Source organism: Erithacus rubecula, assembly GCF_903797595.1.
Source record: "Erithacus rubecula genome assembly, chromosome: 3".
Lineage (NCBI taxonomy): Eukaryota > Metazoa > Chordata > Aves > Passeriformes > Muscicapidae > Erithacus > Erithacus rubecula.
This window is the reverse complement of record NC_136689.1, coordinates 59,106,959-59,131,829: the sequence shown is the minus strand read 5'-3', so window position 1 is coordinate 59,131,829 and position 24,871 is coordinate 59,106,959. Positions and strand designations below refer to the sequence as shown.

The window sequence follows — 24,871 nt, the reverse complement described above, 5'->3', positions numbered from 1 at the left end:
TTGGAGCTAGTTATTGAATGTACCTATTAGGGTTAATTTTTTCATGTAGAATAACTCCATCAAGGTCTCTGAAAAGCTTTGAAGACATTAACAAGGTATTACAATGAGACCTCCTGGGTCTACACATGTTGTGATCATCTTAATATGCCAGAGTTCAAAAATTATTATCCACCTCCTGCCACTTCAACCTCCCCTCTCCAGGGCCCTCAAATGAGCTCTAAATATCAGGTAGGATTTTTGTTACCAACATGAAGAAAATACATGTGGTTGTCTCCAAGATGGGTGTACCATGGGCAAAAGATTACTTTTTTTTTTTTCCTTGTCATTGACTGCTCTATTTTGCCCACTGTATATAAACATTGCAAGGCAAGGAGTAGCATCCACTGAATCTACAGTAACCAGCCTATAGAACACCAACAGAATTAAATCCCCTCAATAAGCATAACTCAAAGCATGGCTAATACAACATCTTTGACCAGATTATACTAGTCTCAGTTGCTTCCTATGCCTTTTTTTCCCCCTACAAGTACACTAACTCTGTATTAGCTCTTCCATGTTTCTTGCAAACAAAGCTTAACCCTCCTACTTGGCAAATGAGCACAATGAGGCTCCTGTTACATCTTTCCTTCTAAGTGTGTTTATTTGAACCAAAGGACAGTGTAGAGTGGACCAGGACATTATGTCTTACCTTCTTTCCAGACCCCGTTTTTCTCATGGAATTTATCTCCTTCCTTTGCAAAAGGCACATTGCATTTCCAGTAGAATGAAAAGAATGTGATCTAAGATACATCCAAGATGCACCCATGCTACATTATCATCCTGAGTTTAGACCAAGGCTCTCAGATGAGGTTATCTCTGCACACCTCCTCAAAAATAGCACCAATCTGGGTACAAACTGTGATTGTGTTTCTGAAAGCCAAATGAAAACAGTTGGTATCTAACTGAATAATTTAAGAGGCGCTTGCTCAGGTTGACTGTTTTGAAGAAGTGAAATTGCTATGAAACTAGACAAGATCTGACTGGGTGATCTCAGCACAGTTCACCAAAACCTTTGCACTCAGGTTCAAGCCTGACCACATCTTTCAAATAGTCACATTCTTGATATGCCAGAGAAAACAGGACAGTGACCCTTTGCTGCAGCAGCCTGCCTGAAGTTTGTGGCTGCCTGTAGCTCATGGGCTGTCCCTCTCAAAGAAGTGAAGCAGATATACAAATCTTTCCAGGCTCCTGGAACTGCTGAAGCCATAATTCCTGCCCAGAGTGGGATGGTTGCTAATGAGGGTCCATTAGCCAGGCATAAAGTGACTGCTGTGCTGATGGCAGTGAGTTAGACAGGACAGGGGGACCCAGTGACTGGCAAAGGGAATGATAGTTTGAAGGTGGGCCTGGGCATTTCTCCAGATTTGAACATCAGAAACTGGATTGGTTTATTTCCATGAAAACTAATTCAGATATCTTCAGGCCCATCATACCTTTTGCTAGAGACTGCTGTCATTCAGGTATGTGATGTTTGATGTGACTGTGATGCCATCGATTCAGATTTACTCAGGGCACCAAGAAAGGTAAAATAATTTATCATTATGTGGGGTAGTTCCTGTTTACATGTAAGTACTTATGTGCTCTAATTGTTTATAGTTTTAAGGCCTAATTTTCAAGGAGGGAGTGTATTTTCCATAAGTAAAAAAACAACACAATTACTTTTAAATGAAAGGACTTGCATAGTTCTAGCTGTGGGGAAACAGTGGATAAAACAGGCAGTCAGAAACAGGCATCTTCAGATTAATTCCTGGTCTTCCTGCAAACTTTGTCCAAGACTCAACGTCATTCGGAAAATCTTATTAAGCTGCTTTCCTTTGGATTGGTTTAAATGTTTTTCTGTGGTTAGGGTTTTTTTTTTTTTTTTTTTTTTTTTTTGTAACTAATAAATTTAGAAGGTTTCTAGGAAGCAGGGTAAAGGAGCAAAGAAAGCACATTTTTATTAAAAAATAAGAAGGAGGAATCCTGAACATTTTAAAAATGTTTGGTTTTGTTCTCTTGTATCAGCTTTGGGAAAAAGAAAGCTCTCCTCACTTTTAGAATGAAGCCTTACCAACTGAATCCTTTGGTGTCTTGAATTGAAAATGCATATTAGTGCTCCAGAGCTGTTTGCAAATGGAGAGTCATAAATTCCAGCTCAGCTTATCTAAATGTTGTACTTCATGTAGTTCTAAAACACTGTATTATCACAGTGAAAGATACACACCATGAGTTAGACTTTGACTGACATACTCAGTGATAATTGCATAAAGGAAGCTTCCTAATTCCATTAACAAATTGTTCCAGGTTTAGATAGAAATGAAATCATAGTGTCTCCTCCTCCTCTATTGCATTATTATTGTTGTTATGTTGGCGCCCCTAATCCTAGATCAGCAGCTCGCGGCATTGATGCACTATTAGTACAGGACAAAAAACGAAGATCCCCTCTAGATTGTTTATAATTTAAATGTAGGACAGAAAAGCAGCCATGGATAAGAGGAGAAAACAAACTAATATTGCCATTTGGTTTGGCAGCACTGATGTCACTACAGGAACAGCCTGAGTTAGGTGGGCTTTCATTTTTTGTAGTTGTCACAGATGAAGACACGTATTAATGAGAGATTTGGAAGAGAATACATAAAAATTTGCACCTGTGAACAATGACCTCTTCTAAAGTATTTGCCATGATAAAATACAAAACGTAATAAGCATTTCTGTTAAGAAATTGGGATCATGAGGTGACTGTATCCAACTCTTCACTGATGCACAGGAACAATGAGCTAATTGATAAGCATGTGGTGATGCTGGGAAGAACCCCCAACATAAACTGACTTATGGAAAAGGGCTCATGGCCAAGAGCATGGGTCAGGTTATCATGATCTAGCCCATAAGCCATGAAAATGGTCATTGAATCAGAAAGTCTGAATGCATGGGAAGAAGAGGAGAAAAACCTACTGCTGTAGCAGGGATACAAGGTGAGGTGAACTTCAAGAAAAGAGAAGGAAAAAACCAGTACTGTAAAAGCATAGCCTGAGTATTAAAGGAGAAATATTGGTGGTGACTAGAAAGAAACTGATATTTTAAGGGAGCAATTGAGAAGGAGGTAAGACAGCTTTAAGAGCCTAGTGTAGATAGAAAATTGTGTTTTGTTTAATTCTGGCAGAGCATTCAAGCTGAGTATCCACAGGCAATTCTAGAGACAAAGGATAGGTTTTAATTTCTTGTGAGGTGAGGATATCAGCAAATCCTTGTGTCAGCCAGTGGAACGTGGTTTCTACAGTTCCACATCTTAGGAGAGCTCCTGCTGCAACCTACCTGGAACTCTCACCCAGCCCTGACTGGCTCATTTAAGCTGAGGTCTGGGCCTCTGCCCTTTCTCCTAGACAGAGGCAGATCCTTTCTCTGCTAGTGCAAAAAAAAAAGTGTAGAAGTGTAGTGTCTCTTGATCTCAGCTTCTCTCTATAAAAGTTATGGCTGAGGGGATGGATGGATGGATGGATGGATGGATGGATGGATGGATGGATGGATGGATGGATGGATGGATGGATGGATGGAGAGAAGTATATGACACCTCTTCAGGAAAGCAAATTAAAAAGGCAAGTCCAAAAGAGCCTTTTGCCTATAGCCATCCCCAGCTGGTGAAATGGGTTTTGGAAGCATTTGAGAGTTATGCTTGTGCTACTCTGAGTGACTCTGGCACTCAGGAGAGGATCTGGTGTCCTATGGCCTTACAGATGTGTTTTCTTGTAGCCTCCTCTGAAGGATGCTGGATGCTAAATGGCAGATCTAAAGCTTTTGTAGCTGCTTGCTAATGGCTGGTCTGTTGGTAATCTGAAACTTAGTTAAGTCCAAAATTTCCTATAATGTTATGAAATATAGGCATATTTTTCAGGAATGGGAAAAATTATTACTTAAAATATAAAATTCCTGTTTAATATTATTTCTTGGTAAAAAAAAGGTTGTGCCATTGGTATGCTAAAGTGTAGTTAATACTCTCTTGTCATAAATGAATTATAAACTTGTAGAGCAAAGTGTACTCATAAGAAGGTATCCACATGTGCACATGTACAAATAATTTTTTCATCAGGGGCTCTGAGAACAACAGTGATGACAAATGAAATGGGCTGGTTTCCCATCAAGGGGATAGATTCAGATCAAAGCCATTTAAATTGCCAATTTTAATCATGATTTAAATTGTCAGGTTGGAAACCTTGATTTAAATAATTGATTTCCATCTTGTTTTGCATTTGTGCTTCCTAAGTATTTTTCTAAATAAGGGCTGATTCTCATTGGCTGCTGTAATTCAGCATTTCCTTTTGCTAACCATTAGGCTTAAGTACATATTACGTCTGCATATATTTAAGTAGTTTAACATATATTTACACAGATTTCTAATTTATACACTTTTATGATGCTAGAAAAATTATTAATGAATATTTTCTGACTTTCTAAATGATGTTTATTTTTCCTCATGCATTCATTCAAACTGTATTTGAATGGTAATTACTCTTTCATTAAAAATACATAAAATCTGGAGGGGAAGGGGGATGTTAGTTAGAACATGCTGGGAAGCTAAAAAGTAGTTTTGTTAGAATTTGTTCCCAATAAAAAATAAGGTCTAGATCTGCTGTGCCCTTCAGAGGTGTAGCTCTGATAAGTTATTTTAGCAAAGCATTAGTTGCAGTGCTACCCAGCTGGGAAGGGCTGCATTTCTAGGACCTTCACACTCCTATTTAGGAGTGCAGAGATGCTGTGTTGAAGCTGAGGTTCCTGCCAGGAGAAAGAGGAGCAAACCACCAAACTCCTGCAAGGTCCTTGGTTACTTTTCCAGCCAAGCTCTTCCAGCCACTTGAGCCTCCATGACAAGGACAAAGGATTCTGGTTCAGAGCTTGCTGAACAAGTTGTAACAATGGTTTTGACAAAAGTGGGTTATTTCTACCACCTCACTCTTTTACAGTTTAATGCCAAAGTGCTTCTGCAGAGTGTGTCCTAACTGGCTGCTAGATTGGCTGCATAATCTGTGGCTGGTAAAAAGAACTGTCCCTGAATCTTCCAATATTTTAGAGATGGATTTCAGTGTCTTGGAATGTGTCCTAGCATGATAGAATAGGAAAAAAATGGGCCACTCTACTTTTAATTCCTGTTGTTTAATTTGTGTATCTTGTGCTTCCCTGGAAGACCTGGTTATTGGAGAATATTCTTGATTTGTTGTGCTGGGAAGTATAAGTTATTTATTTTTTGACATTGAACAAGGCATTTATACTTATTAATGTGCAAAAAATGCAGCCAAGTTTTGTGGCATTTTGGTTTTTTATATTTAAATACATATATGGTGTTTTTAACATTCTTTTGTGTACAGAGTAATGGAGAACACAGGTTTTTTTTCTTTTCTAACTGTGATATCTTGAACATAATGATTTTATAAAATAGGTAGTAAAAAAAAAAAAATTATATTCTTTTAACCTTTCATCCTGATGACAAAAGATTACTTGTGAGTGTGGACTGGTTAATCACTGCCTGTTCCTTCAGGGAGTGAAGCTGATCTGTCTGTAGGAAACTTTCAATGAAACTATTTGGAAGGTCCATGTGACCCTCAGTGTCACCCTCATTTTTACATGTGATAAAACTGAATAGACCACAGAATATATTAAAAAAATGGGAGATGCATACAAAGTGGATCCTCTGAATTATAAAAGGACGAACTTATATAATAGTTGGTTGCAGCTTTCCCTAAAATTAGATTTGTAAATCTCTTGGTCCTCTTAAACTCCTTGATCAAGGTAGTTTCAGGTATGAATAAGGCAACAAATTGCCAGAAACTTTTTTTTAAATAAGAGACTTAACCTCTAACTCTTGATTTCTGCTTAAGTAAGTCTGACTTTTTTCCTATTAAAATTTTTGATATGACAGTCAAACCTAGAAAATGTAACAAAGTACTAATTAAGTCCTGTCTAATCTGAGTCTTATCTGGCCATCCATGCTCATAATGTTTCTCAGGTTTAAAGGCTCTAACCATTTAAAACAGTCAACTGTGCTAATTGAAATTAATGGATTATTAATTCAGCCCTTGCAGAACAATCTACTCACCTCACATATTTGTGTTAGCATTTCTGTCATTGTGGTTCCAAGTGTTTGGTAGTGCCTTGTCCCTGTAAAGGCAGGGCACATAATTCCTGAGCCTCCAATCATTGTGACAAATGTAAAAAGAGACACATGGAACACAACCTCAGAAATGAAGACAAAATTGCACTTTATATGGTGATGAAAATGATGTTAATGAGATTGTCTTTATGTGTCATAGCCATGACTAAGTCTATAAAATGTGAGGATGGTGGGTTTTTTTTTAATACTTTGTAGAGGAATAAATATAGTCACTTCAAAATATCCCTACATCTCTTTCCTCTGATCCTCAAGCAGCTACTCTTGGAAATTTTCTTGCCTTTTTGCTTAAGATCTTGATTTCTCTCCCACCCTGCATATCTTTATGTGCAACACCTCAGAGCTCTCACTAACAGTGGTTTTTTTCCTCTTACTTTCTTTAGTTCTAAGTTGTTTCCAAATATTTCTCTACAACAAATTAACATACCCAATGGGTATGAGTTATAGAGATAGAATCTCACAAGATCTTCTGCACAGGTGGAATATAAATTCCTTTAATGTGTACACAAATAGAAGTTAGGAAATGTTTAAAATTCTGACAATGCTGTGCTTGTAGGTTGAGTTTTGATTAACAGCTGATAAACAGTTCTTTAAGGTTTCCTGCCATATGCAATAACATGGGAGATGAAAGAGGATCTAAATTGATTTAGGCCTTGTCCATTTTACTGGATGTCATATCAGAGATTAGATTTAATTTCATCCTTTGTGCAAAGAATTTTTTAATAAAGTAGCCATTCAGATTAAAGGAGGGATTAATATATTATTTATAGTAATAAGTGTTGAATTGGGTAATGTGTTACCTCTGATGCTATCACAGAAATTATTCATTCTGATCAAATACTTCTTGTTTTTGTTCAGAGGGATATAAGTATGTCCTAGAAACTGCATTCCAAAAATTAAAAAAAAGGGCTTTGAACTATTTAAATAGGTTATAATGAAAAGTAAACAAAATAATGTTGCTCTTAATTAAGAAGGAAAAGAGAATACTTTTAGTTCTGATATATAAGTCTTGTTGAAAAAGTGAAACAATGCAAATTTCTCAAATACATCCATATCCAAACTGAACATTTTGGATTTGATAGCAAAGGCAAAAGCAGAGACAGACCACAGAAACTTCACAAGGTAATGATTTTTTGTGTTCTATCCCTGTCATTTTATGCTGGCTTGATGCTGGGTTTGGGTTGACAGTAGCTTTTCAAAATGGCATAAATTATGAATAAATATCCTAATCCCCCACTCCTGGGGGCAAACAGCTTTGCCTGACAAAGGCTGTGCAGGCTCAGGAGGAGCAAGAAGTGATCCCCAGTGCAGCTCTGCCTTGTCCTCCCTGCACAGCTAAAGGCCTTTTGTGCTCTGTTTGTTCTATTCTGCACCTCAGCTGAAACACCACGAGACCCAAAAATCACTTTAAAAAAATCAAGAACTTAGCAGCACCAGAGATGCAAAAATGATTGGCTCACAGGTTAATTAGTTAGCTTCACCTTATTGACCACAATGAAACCTAGGATTGTGAAAATATTCCTTGGTGTTTCAGGTTGGTTTTAATATTTCATTCTTTTCTAAAGAGAACACCCAAAGTGATATCTTGTGAAATTTGATTCAATGTGCACTGAACTCAAGCAGAAAAAGTACCAGTACTTTAAATCTGCTCTGGATTGTGCCATAGTGGGACCTGAAGTAACTTTCTAGTCAGGCATTCCCCTTCCAAAATAGTTATCCTTTACTTCTGAGCTTGTCTGCTTTGTTCAGTACATATTTGTTTATACATATATATATTCAGATTTTAAAGGTGCTTTTTTGTCAGTAAAAGCTGAGACAATTCTCTTCACCAGTGAATGGAAAAGTGAGGAATAAACCAGGATGTAGTATAAACCACGTGAGAGCTCCAGCTGGGGCTGTGTGACTCAGCAGGGAAGAAGATGATGTAAATTAGCTTAAACTAGGAAGTGCAGGAGTGTGCAGAAAGGGAAATCTCAGCTTTATTTTTTTTTTCCTTTTTAAGAAATCCTACTGCACAATTTATGCCACCAGTGTAGGTGTTGTGCCTCTTGCAGACAGGAGCGGGTCACAATCCCATGATTCCAGGAATCCTTGCCATTGCCTTTCAAACCCCAAATACGTGTTACAACATATTGCAGGATGTTATAACACCCAGTTTCTGCTGGCTGATCAGCCCTGTGCACATGCACAGAATTAACCTGAATGGTGGCCACTCTGGTAGGCAGCAGTTCTGGCCAGAAACCACAGGACAGTGAAGAAAGTCCTGCGTGAGCCCTCTCTAATGCAGAAAGTCATGAATAATCAGTCCTGACTGCTAGAAAGGGTGGGCACATGGCTTTCAGAGGTTTAGAAATAAATCCCAATCCTCTGCTTTGTGCTCAGAATGCCCTTCCAAGAGGGTAGGTACCCTCCTATAGGCACCAGCAGTTTTCCCCATGGAAAATAGAAAATTGTCTAAGGCAGATTAATCACATCACTTCATGCTACTCTTTTATCCCCTCTCAGTAGTTCTGTTTCTTATTTTGGAGATAATTTAAGAAGTTTGTATTATTTGGGCTGCGGTTACATCTAAATGCTCCTCTGCCTTGTAAGTTCTGATAATTTTTTTGCAAAATAATTTCTGTTGGGGGGTGTGTCTGTGTGTATACAATGTTTTATATACAGAGATCAGCACAGGCCTGGCTAAGAATCTAATTTGTCTACAGTTTATTTGCCATCTGTCATCCCACTGGGTGGTTTAGTCTCATGGTGTAAAATGCTTCCTGTTTCTAGAAAGCCATGTTGTCTGTGGTCACTTCTAAGGACATTTCCTTCTTCAAATATTCATATTTATTTATAGTTTAAAATGAAGACTATTTCAAAATGTCGAATATTTTAAAATGTTATGGCACTAGAACATTCTTTCCTTGATCATAGAACAAGGAAACTATCTCTTTTCACCCTGATTTTAACTTCAGAATTTTTATTATTCTTGGAATTCTTTATTAGAATAATGACTTGATTTTTTTCTGGGTATATGAATATAATATTTATGTAATTTTCTGAAATAAATGCTGGAAACTAATGATTAATGAGTAACTAGATATTTCTAAATAAAATAAATTTTATTGTTGAGCATATGCTGGCTGGAAGCTCAGCATCAGTAGTTTAATAACAACTCTGCAGCCTCTGGTTTTTGCTCATTATCAATATAATTTCCATGAATTTCAGTTTTTCACAGATATTTGTTCATTTTATATGATTAAATATAATTACCTAAACTTCAGACATGTAGCTGTCTAATTTTAATATTGTTTTTTCAAATTTGCAGAAAGTTATTTTCCTGGAGTGGAAATTCCAGCTTCTGTTTTTCAATGAAGATGGGAGAAACTAAGTTCCACTGCTCTTTTATTTTATGTTTTTAATTGTCTGTGGCAATGGTCTGTTATTTCATGTGATGGTAGATGATTTAAGAGGAAAAGAAATTTCCCAGAAATCATCTCAGTGCTTTTAAACTGACCTTTTCAGCACAGTGTGTCCACATGAAGCAAACCACTGCATGAAATACTCTCAGTGTTTTTGATATCTGCATCCAGGTGCTTCTGATAGATGCCTTAGAATGCAAAATCTGCATATTCAGCCATCACTAAAGCTGATAAATTGCTGAAAATCCTCTCACATGCACATTGAATATGTAGGTGGTTTAGTGAATGAATAATGCAAGCCAGAGGTTTCTAGAGTTTTCACTAAAGAAAGCAGGAATGAGGCTCCCTATCAATATTTAAGACTCAACTCCTTTTCATCTCAGATCTTTTGTGAGCATTTATATCTGTGTTAAGTAATCTTAAGAATAATTAAAAAAACCTGCTCCACTGGAATTTACATGGCTCAGGAGGCTTGTAATAGGATGAGTGTCTTTACTTCAGGTCACTGATTTAAATCCCAGTTAGAAATAGCCAGAAGTCATTACAATCTGATGGCCAGTTGGTGACCTATGAAATGAACTGCTGATGGGAGCCACCAGTTGCCACCAAGATCTGGTGGTGTGTCCCACCAGTGAAGAAAATTCAGTATCCTGCAATTATGGAAACCAGTGTTTTTCTTCTTCTTAAGGAATATCTCATTTCCCACTGCCCAGCCTGCACTGAACAGTGTCCAGTTGAGTTTTATCCATTAATAGGAGATTTTCTTAGAATTACAGTCTTGGTAGCTGATCCTTTAAATCTGTAGAGACAACCAGCTGCAGCCTTTAGGTAGTAATTTCTCCACTGCCTGGATTTTATCCAGTAAATATTTGCCTCTTTTTATGCATATGGTGATTTTCTCCAGGCTTTTCCTGTCATCACCAAGGATGCAGCTTCTCGTTATCCTCTCCTGTAATTTATTTCACTTTGTAAAAATAAATATTTTTTAAAATTGATTGCTGACCCTGTGAATGCATTATTAAAAATAGTTCTGTATAGGTGGAGTCTAATATAAAATACCAATTTTCCTATGCACTCCATGAGTTACTCCTTGTTTGTGGAGGCAGAATCTGAAAACATAGTGTGTTCATGTGCAATAAATACAGAATTTGTAATTTCAATATACAGGCAGAGGTTACTGACAGATTATGTATCTCTCAAATTTGATTCCAAATATTCGCATATTGTTAATGACATTTTCCTTTCATGGCATCTCTGGCATTGTGTGAAGCACAAGTTTGAAATAATTAGGCTTATTTGTGTTTTATTATTTTTTAATTTGATATATTATCTTAAAAATAAGTGGTCAGAAATATGAAGGGGGAGGAGGGTCTGGAGATAAGTTTTAATGTTTAAAGCTGTTGCCTTTGCAACATAGCACTTGGCTATAGCATCCAAAATTGCAGCTTTCATGTATTAGTCAGACACATATGCATGAACTCACTGGTGTGGGAGATTGCATGAGTGAGGCTGGAAAAGCACTGACCTCACCTTTGTGAGGTGGGCAAACCTTTGTGTTTGCATGTAGGCAGACACTGTCAATGCTGGTGTCAATGACAATTTTTTTCAGTCATTCCACAGGCAACCTGATTGAATCTCTGCTTAGAAATCATAGGTTTAAGCAAAATGATCTCCTGGATCTCCTGTTTTGTGAGTACTCACAAATATGCACCTCAGCTCTCCTGAGGCAGTGCAAGCAGCCTCTCATTGAAACTGTACATATTATATCTACTTACTCACTGAATACAGAGATAAATTCAACTTTTATCAGATGAATATTGTTATTACATGTATTTCATTCATACCAAATAACCAAATAATAATATACCAAATAATAGTCTTGCAGGAGAAACATGTGATGAACTGATTATAACTCCCATTCCACCTCCTCTTGCACCACTGGAGTAGGAGGTAAAGCTTGGGAAGGAGGGAGTGGTGGGGGGAAGGTGTTTTTAAGATTTATTTTTCTTCTCATTATCCTGCTCTGATTTTGTTAGTAATAAATTCAATCAATATTCCAAATTTGAGTATGATTTGCCTTAATGGTATTTAGTACATTTTCTCTCCCCTGTCCAGCTTTGGTGGGTGCTTGGCATCCAGCCAGGGTCAGCTCACTATAGTGATTTTGGATCATGAAGATTTTGAGATAAGGATAGTGACAGGGAGAAGTAACAGGCAAAAGAAGTACTGAACAATGTTAGAGAATGGAATGATCATGAGGAGTTTTTGTGATAATTCTGGTGAAAGAACAAGGGGTGAGTTTTGTGTAAATTGATTTTGTGATGATGTTGTTTTGTTCTTTGTGTAGGACATTTTTATTTTATTTTCTTGGTTTTGTTGCTGTGAGTGGAGACTGTGTGATGAATATGGATTTTAATGATAGTTCTTAAACAGATATAAAACAGGGGTGGAAGCTGGTAAATTATTTGTGTAAGTAGTGACAAAAGAGAAATAAAGTGATAAGACTGAATAGCTACCCTTTTATGAATATGGATCTACTACTGAAAGTATTCTGTATTAGACAAAGGCACTAATTTTAGAATAACTCACAAATAGAATAGGGTTGTAACTTTCCATAAGGTTTTATTTGAAAAATTTGAAAGTCATGGCAGTGTTGAGACTGATAATCATATTGACCTAAGGGACCAAAAAGGCAATTATGAAGGTTATAGGCAAAGGAACAAAGAACAGTAATAGAGGTCACAGGCAAATGGAAAACCAGACAGTTAGTTTATCTCATGTCTATATTTACTATGCTGGTTTTACCAGAGCCAAATAGTATTTCTGTGCTTAGGGTGACCTTGATATTTCTTGCAATAACAAATTCTATTCCATCATCCATCAGAATGGTAGGTCTATATCCACGTTTTTGCCATACCTATTTCTGTGTGAAGAAGGTGAAACTCATGAGACCTGAAGAAGCCATAGGTCAATACTTCCACATGCCAAAATCACAGCAGGGAGGCTGGGTTGGTTTGCTGGGTCTGTGGCAGGAGAAGGTGGCATTCTGCAGGGTAGACCAACCTTGTTTTGCTGGTGTGGGTGGAACTGCAGTGCAGTCTCGTGGCAGCCTGGGCAGCCTCGTGCTTGGAGGAAGCTTTGCTCGTTTGTATGGCCCCTGACAGGATAGTGGAGTCTGTTCTTCATCCCCTTCCCTTTCCTCAGCTCTTCACTTGCTGCCTCCTTCATCTGGCCAAAATCCAGCTGTCCAAAAAACAGCAAACCTGACCTCACAAGCTTCCCATGTCCTGGTCCTTGCTGGCACTGAGTATGACCAGACCCAGGAGAAGAGGAGAAGCTTTGCACTGTCTGGGCTGGTTCTTTCTCCAGTCCATTTGTGCCTGTGGGGGAAGTGTGTGCTGTCTCACAGACCATTTTTTTTTTCTTTCTTTTCTTTCTTTTTTTTTATTTTTTTTTTTTTTGAGGGCTGCAGACGGTGTAACCGCACCGCACCCACATGAAGCGGAAGGACTGGCTATGGTTGTGGAGATGGGGAAGTCCCAAATTAGATTTTGTGCTGGCCACAAAAACCTCTGTCTGTGTATCTATCTGGCCATATTATGAAGGCATAAGGATGTGTTTTTCATTTGAAAATAAGATGCACAAAGCCCTGTTAAACAAGGCCAAGATTGTAGATAGGATTAAATTTTTTTCCTGGCATTGTCCTGTGTATTTGCTGTATCAGGGAATTCAGGACAAGGATTTTGTAGTCTCCCTACTTATCAAATATTCAGGTGACTGCTCAATAAGTTTTATGAACCAAAGAGTTCATATTGACAATAATTCTAGTCCAGCACCTTTGTCAATATTGTGGGCTGATTTCTGAAATCACAAAGTGGAGAGCTAGAAAGGCTGGCATTTTCAATATAAACCAAAGAGAAGGGCAATTAATTAAATCAATTGAAAAGCAACTAGAAGTGGCTTGAACATTGTCTGGAGGTGGGAAGAATGGATATTATCAAACACAAACATATTCAGAGTGCTAGGCTCAAACATTCAAAACAAATTACCGTATTTTTCTTACAGTTTTGAAGGTGAAAGTATATATACATTAGATAATCTCTATACAGTATCTAATTTTGTTGCTATGTTTAAACTTAAAATGTGTCAAAAAAATCAAAATGTTCAGGAAGGAATAAGCTCAAGTTAATATTGAAAACTTTCAGGTTGAAGAAGGCAAGGACAAAAACACTGCTCCCCAAACTTAGTTTTACTTTGATTAAAATAATTTATTTATGTAGTATGCATATATAGAGTAAATGGTAACAAGAATATGAAAAAACAACGATTTTGACCTTATCTATTAAGGCTAGTATAAAATAGACCTGTTCATTTGTTCAACTTGCAATGGATATTCCATTCTTCATAATAAAAATTTTCATTTGTGATGAATAGATACTGCACTAGCAATCATCATATATTAACATATTGCTGAACTAAACATTTTTTAAAATTTGCTTGGGAATTATCTGTTTCTCTAGGGACTCTTGTACAAGATCTGTTTGCAAAACCACTGGCTCTGGAGGAAAAAGTGAAAGAAACAATTATAATGGAGTCAGGTCTGTGTCTGATTATTGATTTGCCTAGTGTAAAGGGTGGATTTGGAAAAAAAAAACAAAAACTATGTCCCCCCATCCCCCAAAACTCCCAACAAAATCAGATATAAATGGAGGTGACAAAGAGGCCCTGGTGTATGTATCTTAAAAAAAAGTTATGTTTATGGTGTCTAGAAGCTAACACTTTCCTTGACTTGATCAAAATGGAGACTTGATGGAAAAGAAGACCAGAGAGAATTTCACTACCCTTTATCTGGCTTAGGAGAAAACACCAGGAAAATACAGCTGGTTGCAAATAATGTATTTTCTTTCTCTAGAGTACAGATGTTGCACTCCCCCAAAAATAAACATTCTATGAATTTGCTTGGTATGCATCTACAGGGAAGAAAATATCATGCCAAAACAGTTCTTTCATTTGCACGTTTGTCTTTCTTTGTCTTTACATTTACAGGAGTGGATTGACCTATTGATTTGATTCACACTTCTACAAAAAAAAGAGTAGTGGTGAAACCAGCATCTGCATATAGAAAAATAAAATGAGGAGCAAAAATATTTTCTAAGAGCAAGTCCTTGGGATTATCCCCTAAAAGACCATTTTTGCTGATCATTTGCTGTACTCTTCATCTTCCTACCCATGTCAGCATCCAGAAGCTCCCAGTTGAGCCAGAATTTTCAGATGCTCTTGGAGGATGAGTGGTAGCTCACTTCTCAGGGTTAAGCAACATTGAACATTGCCCTTAGTGTGGCAACCAAATGCTGGATGGGTGTTACAGCCACAAAAGCTCGTTCAGCTGGCAAACTTCAAGCAATTGTATGTTTTCTTGGTAAATGTAATGGAACCTAAACAAGTTAATGTAAGTAATCCCTCAAAGAGATTAAAGCAATCCCCTAAGTACATTATCTCTGCAGGAAGGTTTCCTGTCCTGTGCATCCAATCTTGCTTTCAGGCCCCCATTTATAAAATTAGCTGTACACTAATTTAATGTGGTGGCGAGACATAAAATAAATTTTAAAAGGAACTAGAAACTAAAGTTAAACAAATTTTGATTTAAAGTGAAGTCCAGCCCTTGTTCTTGTTTTTCTGTTTCCTTTTTTTAACAGCTAGGGTTATAGTAGGCTTTGTTCTTAAGAAAAGTGGTTGACTGTGTGTCACACAATGTTTTAGCAAAATGGAACACCTTTCTGAAAGTCAGACTTCAGAGGAATATGGAGGACCAGGATAAATACAGAAGAAATTGGATTATGTTTTCTGTCTAGTTTGCTAAGAAAAAAAAATGACCTTTTATATGATGATTTGGTGAACTTGTGTGATATTAAAAGTCCTAAAATTATATCTAGAGTTAATTTTGATGAAGCCTTTTCTTGATGAGGCTTGGGAGATTTAGAAATTAAGCACAGGTAGCATAAGCCAGTTGTTTCCATTATTTGGGAGGCAGAAGAGATGAGGTCACTGCCATTTGGAAATGTTTAAATATTGATGCTCTATGGAAAATATCTTCATTGCTATGGCTTTCTTCAAGCCAGATCAGTCAGTGTGTGGACTTGTCACTAGATCTGTATTCCAACCCATCCTGCATCCACAGTGAAATTTAAATACAAAGGTGAAAAAAGAATTAAAGATGAAGGAACAATACTTTAGAATCATTATTCTTATCCTTAGTTCTCCTTGAGTGTAATCTCATGTCAGTCTTTCTACTATTTTTTAAGAAGTGAACGTCAGGCAAAATAGATTATTGTAATCTGTGTCTTTCTATTTGCCCGTTTTTCATATTGGCACAACGTTGGCAGTAGATTCCCATAATTTCTGTGGTGTTCCAGGATTTATTAAACTGAGCATTACTGTGACATAAAGTACTAAGTGTTTTCTGGTGCAAGGCATCTGGGGCTAAGGATTCAATGTTTATTGGAGATAGGTGCTACCCAAAGACCAAAAAAAAGTTAATTTTCTGTGTGCAGTATTTATCTTTCCACTTGCAGAACACAGGCATCATTAGTAGAACATTTTCTCTCATTATTAGAACTGGCAGGCCTATGAACATTATTAGGTGATGCTTCATTCCCCACTTACTGTAAAATTGTTTTAATTTCATCCATTCAAGTTGTGGATTTTTACGTAATGTTTTTGACTTTTCCAAATAACGTTGCACTTCATGTTAATTATCAGAAACTGCTCCCTTTAAAATTGCCTCTTATGTATTCCTTTTTACCTCTTAATGCTTCTCTTTACCTGGCCAATGAACCAAATGAGGGAATTTCAACCAAATTTTACTGTTTTGATAGCAGATGGCCAGTTATCCATCAAATAAGCCCTTCTATAAGACATAATATCTTTTATTGAAATGTATCTGGCAATTTTGTTCTTTCAAACAATTTTTCTGTTTTTCTCATCCTTGCTCAAGGTGGTTCTTCAAAAGATATTTTCAATGGTGACTCTCTGTGTATGGAATGTGATCCATGATTATGGGACTCTAGGCAACTGGTGATCTTTGATCTAATGATTAGTAACCTTTATCACTCATAATGAAGTAATAAGGTAGACACATACTTTGTTTAAATACTGCCAGTACCAGAGAAAAACAATGTATATGATTAAATATTTTCAGAAGCTTTTGGCCTCCTTTTTCCAAAGGAAGAAAAGAAGTGAAGATGGGTGATCATATTTACCTGCCCTACAAACTCCAACTCAGCTGGCAGACCATGGGGCAAACCAACATCTTCACCAATTGTCAGCAAGTTATACCTTTATGTGACATGTCATTGATGTCTGCCAGAGCCAAAATCCCATGACACAATGAGCTTCTTGTAGATTTTGTGTCTTGACAGAGGAAGCCACTAAGAGTAGCCCTTTGTAAGATGTTTGCTTGTTGTGCCACAATGCTCAACCAGCAAACAACAAGACAGTCTTCCACTGAATGTGGGAGTCATCTGGGAAAGAAACACAGCAAAAAAATAGATAAGTGTTAGCAGAAGAGTATGTGCTTGCTGGACTCCGTTGTGCCTTGCTAAGAGAGTGCATGGGAAAACCAAAGAAAATAGGGGTGGATAAGGAAAGTTGCAGTCAACATCCCTCTTCCACCATAGAACTGAACAATTAAGGAAACGAAAGTGCAGAAGTGGAAAGAGAAACATGGACAAAACAACCATGGATATAATGTAGATGAAGAGAATGAAAACCTATGAAAAGTCAGAAATGGATGGGAGAAAATGTATAGGAGATAATTTCGGGGAAAATTTAGAAAGTGTTATGATAATTGCTCCAGAGCACTCGGTGCCGAAGGGCTAAAGAAGGTGAATGGTAAAGAATGACTACAAGGATACAGTTCCCATGCCAGGCATTACACTGTGGTATGCATTATTTCACTCCAGAAATCTACAACGAAAACCAACAGCTACGTACATTGTAGCAGAATATAGGAAAACAATGCTCAAAGGCAACATCAATCACGGGCAGCAATGGAAGAGCTGGGGCCAGTTTCTCTGGGACACGAGGATAAAAAGATTGATCCTGGGTGGGCAGTTGCAAAATGTTTTGCAGAACAAAATTTTGAGGCAGACATCATCGGGTAGGAGGAAATGGTTTGAATGAGCCTCAAAGCTACGGAAGATGGGGAGGGGGAAAGGAGCTGGGAGGAGGAGGATGGGGGTTGTTGACATGAAATGAACATGAGCTGAAGGAAAATAGGAAGATACAGGTGAACAGGGACTGAAAAAGTTTTCAACAGGACAGCTTAACCAAAGACTGAATAGCTTGCGCTTTTCATTCTCTTCCTCCTTCTAAAAAACCCCCACATCTCAAGATGTTATCCTCTGTTATCTGACTTTGAAAAACTAGCCCTACCATATCGGAACTACCATTCCCTAGTAACTTTTTCAAAGTCCCACTTGTTTCTAATTCCAAACAAACAAACAAAAAAAAACCCCTAACCAAACAAAAAAACTTCCCAAAATAGAAAAGAAAATAACGCAACAGCACTAGGGGTATCTTTCAGACCCGGTAGGTGCGGTCCCGAGGGCTGGAGCCTCTGGCAGCGCACGGACTCGCAAGCCCCCCACGCGTGCTGTGTGCCCTCGGACAGACAGTGCGGGCGCACCCTGGGACAGACAGTGAGCAGCGGGTCCGTGTCGGGCCCCCCCGCCCGGCGGCACCTCCAGCAGCATTCCCGCCCTGCCGGCAGCCCCGCTGCCCCGACGTGCGGGTCCCGCTGCGGGCGCACCGCCGCGCCTTCCCGTCCTTGCCTCGCTGGGATGCTCGGCGGGCACCACAAAGTTAGGGACAGCGGGGACGGCAGGCTCGCTCTCCCCCCTTGTGTCCAGCGCGAAGGAGCGGACCCTCGGCGGGGCTGAGCGGGGGATCGCGCCCCTGTCCCCAGCATGAGCCCGCAGGGCCGAGCAGTGGGAAGGAGGAGGAGGAGGAGTGAGGCAGAAGGTGTCTCCTCAGCCTCACTCTCTCCCTCCAAGGTGAGTTCCAGCGCTGCTCCGCGCTCCTTTTGTCTCGGTGCGAGGCCGCGGCGCTCCCCGGCCCCGCCCCGCCCAACTTTCGGAGGGACCCGGGCTCCCCGACGGCCGCGGGCGGGCAGGGCGCGGGGCGCCGCCGGTGCCCGTGTCCCCTGTGCCCCGGGGGCTGCCGCAGGGCAGGTGGAGGGGCCGAGGGTGCGGGCGGTGCCCTCCTTCCCTCTGCGCTCCTTTGGGACGGATGCGGTCGGCCCCATCTTTGCGCTTTACGCAACAGGTAGGGATGCCAGGAGCTGGCGGCGGCGGAACGGAGCCGCGGCCAGGAGGTTTCGGGGGGCTTTTTTGTTTTTTCTTGGAAAAGTGTGAAGAGGAGGGGGAGGAGAACCAACAGTTTTCCGAAATTCCCCTTCAGTTGTTTATTTATGTACTTCCCGTGTCCATGAAAAACGGGCTCATTTCGCAACTCCGGAGTTTTATATTGTTTTCTATTTACTCCCCACTCCTCCTTTTCTTTCTTTTAAAGTTACTTTTCTTTATGTCCTGCGTTTGCCCGTCTCATTCCGGCAGATCAAACTGTCCGAAAGCAGATCCCCAGAGGCTTGTCCTCACTGACAGTCGGGGGAATCCAAACAAAGAGGTGCATCTACCGGAAATAATGATTTGAGAGATGGTTCTCTCCCTTTCCACCCCCCACTCCCCCGCCTTGAATTAAACTGTTTTCTTTTTCTGGGAGGTTCAGTTGGAGGGAAGTTTTGCGCCGGAGCCGGGCTCGGGGTTGAGGAGGGATGGAGCAGACGGAAAGTTGCGGCGGTGGGAGGAGGCGGGGGGCGAGGGCAGTGCGGGACCCCGGCGGCGCCCGGGCCGCGGGGGGAGCGGGGGCGCGGGGGACCTGCCGCCGCTGCCGGCTCTTTGTCTGCTCGGGCAACTTGAACAAAAGGAGAAACTCGGATGAACTCTCCATCTCTCGCTCGCCTCTCCCGGGTTAACTCATCTTCGGCAACTTTATCCGAAGAGATTTACTCAACTTTCTTCGAGCTCTCCCGCCGCTTAAAAGCAAGGAGCCCCGGCGTAGGCTTCTAAGGAAATCTGGTTTCACAGTTTAGAGAAAGGAGAAGGTACGTTTGGACTTGGGGTTTATTGTTCTTTCCCGGCTCCCTCGTCGCCCCCCCTCCGCCCTGCCATCCGCGCCCGGGTCTGGGAGCGCAGCGGAGGCGGCTGCGGGCCAGCCCAGCCTTTCCTTTGTACTTTCGGGAGCACATGCAGGTATTTTTGGGGAGGGTAGGGCAGTCATTCCGCCCGAACTCTTGTAATACGGGCTGGGGGGCACTACTCGGGAGAGCCTTGCCTCCTTCTTGTGCCTGCTTTGTTTTATTTTAGAGGTTTAACTTTTCTTGTCTTTATTTTTTTTCTTTTTTTTCTTTTCTTTCTTTTCTTTTTTTGTTTTATTTTTGGCGGGGGGAGGGAAATGGACTAGGAGGGCTTTTCTGGATCGAGCAGTGTTTTTAAGAATTGGGACAGAGAAAAGCTGAAGACGGGGAAAACTTGATGGGATTGTAGGAAGTGCTGGCGGCTGTGGTCAGGGAGTGGGGGGCTAGTGGAGGCCGTGGGGCTGGGCAGGGCAAGGTGGGGGCTCCGCCGTGTGCCAGCTCTTGGGTCGCCAAGACACCACAGAAGCTCTTGTGGGACCATCCCAGGGATCCGAGGTGCGCAGGAGTGCCGAGGGACAATTTTCGGAGAAGAGGGACGGACCAGAGGGAGGACTTTATTCTTCCGAATGCATTGATCGTAGCGAAGGGAGAGTGGGAAGGGTCAGTCCAGGCTGGCCCTTCCTCGACTGGGCTTCAATGAAATTCCCTTTGTCCCTTTTGAAATGCAATATTACCTTGGGTTTTGTTCCTTTGCTCTTGGTTCATGCTTTCTAGAGCAAGCATCGCAACTCCAGAAAACTTACTTCTGCCCCTTTTGTACTTTTCTTAATTCTCTTGATCAACTTTGTAACTTATTATTTTCCCATCTTCTTTTTCTGTGCTGTGTAATAACTGTCCATTTTTCTCTTTTTTCATCCTAATCCTCTACTTTCCTGTTTTCTTGTCCCAATTTCCTAATTGTCTCCCTCTCTCCTTAGATCTACCCATTTCAGAATGTCTGAGGTCTACTTTTTCACTTTTTATTGTTACTCATTCTCCTTCTCCTTTATTTCTTCCTACCTTTTACTCCTACCTACTCTTGCTTACATTTCTCATGAGAAACTCCTTTTCTCAGGATCTTTCCTCCATATGTAGAAACGCTTGTTTCTCCTGAAGTGAAGCAAGCATAAAGCTTCTTGTTCTCTCCTAAACTTATTCTTTTGTGGACTGCCCTACACAGACAGAGCTTCTAGCAACAATTCTTGTTCCCCAGTGTTCACTTTCTCCTTTCTTTTAATCTTTGTCTCTGTGTTCATGAATCTTCCAGTCTCTAAAAGCTTCTTCTAGATACTCTCCATTGTCCTTAGTGTGGAAGTTTGTTCTTTTCCCTTTCCCCCACTCCATCTTGGCAGACCTGATACTGTTCTTCACGTCATTGTTCCCTCCCGTGCAGAGGACTCAGACTCTTCTCTCCATTCCTCGTAGTACCCTTCCCAAACTGAGTCAAATTTGCTTTTTGCACCTCTGAAGAAATTACACAGAGGGATTACCAGAGTAGACTGATATGGGTTTGGCTACTTTGGCTTCTTTCTGGGTCAGATGCCATCAGTGGTGCTCATAGTTTAGGTCCCAACTGAAGTAGCACATCTGCTACTTCAAGAGGGTTAAGGAGGCAGAGAAGACCATATATGTTTCCCTCAAAAGGGTGGATGAGTTTTAGTTTTGCTACATGGGGATTTTTTTATTGACTTACTGTTTTCACTAGTTTTTAAATACCTGCCAGGGCAGTGGAAAAGCCTTTATATTACCTTTTTTCCCCCTGCCACTTCAGGGCTTTCTGGAAGGTAAGACTTTACATTCTGTAGAGATATATGAAAACCCTTTTCTTAAATCTTCCTCTGTTACACTCCAGCCCTGCAGTGTTTTTAAAGCAAAATGCCACCACCAGGCTTTGAGTTTAGGATGTGTCTAAATCTGTGAAGAAATTAGTGTTTGAAATTATTCAGAAGAACGTAACTTTATATTTGTATGTTATTCCCTGAGTGGTGTGGCAGAGTTACTGTGCTGAACTAACATTTCTTTCTCATTTTTGAACAGGTCACAACATGATTGCTGGGAAAATGGGATGGTTGCCAGAACATCAGACTGTGATGGGTGCCATATTGCACTGCACTTCGAGTGGTGGAATACAACCTGGGATTCTCAGGGCTGAATTACACGGTTCAAACTGGATCATACAGCTGCTTAACATCCTAGCTGTTTGATTCATGGTAATGGTTAATGGTCTCCTGGGGGAAGTGGAAGAGCCTCGTGCTGAAACTTTGTGGATATTGTGGAACATGCTGCTGAGACCCATTTGGATTACATCGCCATCTGACACCAAGGTTCTGCAGCTGATGAAAGGTATGCTTATCCTCTGCTGTAAAAGTACTCATAAACCGAAATACTAAACACATTGTCTTTGTTTTAAACAAACTTGCTTTGTAGCCTTTTATTTTTTTTTGTTTTGCCTTGCTACTGATACCTGCTAAGAGTTTTGAATGGTGTTAAACTGACAGAAACGTTGTACTGACAGTTTGACAATGCTTATATCTTAAACAGAAAAGGAAACCTCAAATATGAAAGGTTTTTTTGTCCATAATTAACTTATATTTTGAAGGTAATGACTTCACAGACTCTATGAATGCTAAGCAGCTCTAGAAAATGAGACTACTTAACTTTCAAAAAAATTAGTTAAAATCAATTTAAACAAAGCACTTTCTGCAGTTCTGATCTTCCAAATAGCACAGTTTGTTTGAAGCCGGTACTATTTTCTATTTGGAACTCAAGATAGCAACTTTCTATTATTTAACCTCTCCTCCTTTTTGTTACAAATAGTAACAAAAATCTTAAGGATGGCTTGTGAAGGGAAGAAAGAACAACAGAAAAAAAGTATTTCAGTTAAAAATTCAAGGAATTCTTTTGTTTCATATGTTTTAAAAGTTTTGACGTAAAGCTTCTTGCAGAGCGTGCTTGCATCCTGAATGTCCTAGTAATGTGAAAGTGTTCTGGATGCAGTTCAGCACTCATTTTTCTTACTAAATGAGGCAATCAATGTACAAAAATGAACTGGAAACTAGCAGAGAAAACAAATGATTAAAGAGTTACTAATTAATAACAAATTATTCTTGAGTCTTGATGAAGTGTTAATCCAATAGCAAGGAAATCAGTGAGCTCCTTATTGAACTGTGCTAATGGCAAAGCAAATTTTAAAAGTATTTAAGATCTGATCCTTTTCTACCTGCTCTGTGCACTTCTTCATTATAGCTGAAAATGAATGACATGAAAATAGTCGGTTTTGCTGCATGTTTCAGCTCAACTGATTGGTTTCAGCCTAAACCATATGTAGGGCAGACAAGTATTCATAATCTTAAGAAAAGTGCTGAGCTGGCTGGCCTACTTTAGAGCAAAACAGAAATCTGAATGAATAATCACTCGTGATCCTTTCCTCCTGTAAACAGAGATACTAGAAGCAATACAGTTCTAATTTCCTGGTTCTGACTGTGTTTTAATAAAGACTTTCTCTTAATTTTCTTGATTATTGTGGCTAAGCTTTTTGTTGCTTACTGGATGCAATTAATGTACATTTAGATTTATGGTCTTAATATTGCTCTGCATTTATACTATTTTTGAACTTTGCATGACTGAAGCTAGCCATATGAAAGTCTTTAATTTGAAGTCTCAGAAATGGAAAGTCTTGGACTGTTTGTGGAAAGAGAAAACAAAGAATAACAAATGGATTGTGTGGATGAAAATATTTAGAGCTGCTATCTAATATCATCTTGGAAAAGAAGTCCACTTATTATTTTTCTCTATTTAAAGAAAATCAAAACTATGATTCTTTTTTGTTTTGTGAAGATTTTATTCTAGTTGAGCTTCTTCTCAGGCACTTGCCACTCTTTAGGAAAACTAAACTGAACATAGAGGTGTGCTTCATTTACCTGTATAAAAGCTATTGATTTTCATCAGCACTGAAAATTGAGGGGAATTTTTACTTATATTTAACAAGATGTAGAAACTACTCATGTTAGCTTAATATGAGGGGTTTTGTAGAATGGATTTCATCATTGCCATAAGATTCTAGATATAGTAGGCAAATTATTAGATGTATTTGTTTTTGTTTGTACTTCAAACATTTCAAACATTAAAAACTTGGTGATAAACCGTTAGGATTTGCAACTTATCCATCTCCAAATTTCTTTGGACTATTTCAACAAAATGTAAAGAATAATTCTCGTATTTGGAGATGAGATCTTCAGAGAGAGGAAAAGCAGGGCCAGACAGGAAGTGTTGGGTGTGTTAGTTCCCAGCTGGGAGATGTGCTGTGCTGGTAGGAGATGAGACCCTTTTGGGGCTTGCAGAGAGATGGGGAAATGCCTTATGAGGATGCTGGCTAGAGTGTTCCTGCACCTTCCTCCTGGGAGCCATCCCAGGAAAGGGGCCAGATGCAGCAGGGGTTGGGTGGAGGCTGAGAATGGTGGGGAAGGAGCAGCACCTGGGAGGGGTGATGGGGACCACCTGCTTTACTTGGGGTGGGAAGGAGCCTTGATGGAGGGGCTGGCTGGGAGGAGCTGCTGCTTGAGAGGAGGTTTTTGGGTATGGGAGCCTGAAGTATGGGAAGGAGGTTGTTTTTGTGATCTGTTTTTGCTTGCAAGTCAGCAGCTGCTTGCTTTGCTTGTGACAGTCCTGGAAGGTGATTGAAGTCCTTGAAGGTGTCCTGAGACAGTGTGTTTTTTTGGGTGGAGAATCCTGAACTCTCCCTCACAAGCCTACCCTGGAAATGTAATCTGGTAGCAGAATTTGCACCTAAAACAAATTAAACCAAATCCAAACAGTTTGAACAGCGATTCCTTGTTTGAACTGTGGTCTCAGTTAAGGAAATCTTCTAGCCAATGTACTTGGTTGTTTAAGAAAGTGTTTGCTCTGTGTAACTGAGGTAAGCATGAGTGTCTTTCAGGCCAACCCAGCCTGAGTGTGGAAGAGATTTAACAGGTTGCAAGGAGTACAGATTTTACAGTGGTGTTTGTGGGCAGGTGAGTTGCCTTGTTGGAGTTGTGCATTGTGAAGAATGGGCAGAGG

The 24,871-nt window shown here is 39.8% G+C and overlaps 1 protein-coding gene across 3 annotated transcripts in view; it reads left to right on the top strand.

The window, feature by feature from the left end:
* The first annotated feature begins 18,736 nt into the window (after positions 1–18,736).
* LOC306799073 (uncharacterized protein) overlaps positions 18,737–24,871 on the top strand; it is a 134,500-nt gene continuing 128,365 nt past the window's right edge. The window contains exons 1-2 of one of the 3 annotated variants that reach the window (XR_013773524.1): positions 18,737–18,903; positions 21,851–22,156. Coding sequence is in view for 1 of the 3 variants with exons in the window: in XM_079299609.1 (XP_079155735.1) it covers positions 24,341–24,388 (48 nt within the window). In the remaining 2 variants the exon portion in view is untranslated. Of the gene's footprint in view, positions 18,904–21,850; positions 22,157–24,306; positions 24,389–24,871 lie in introns of those variants that run through there. The other 2 variants (XR_013773523.1, XM_079299609.1) reach the window with 2 other exon arrangements.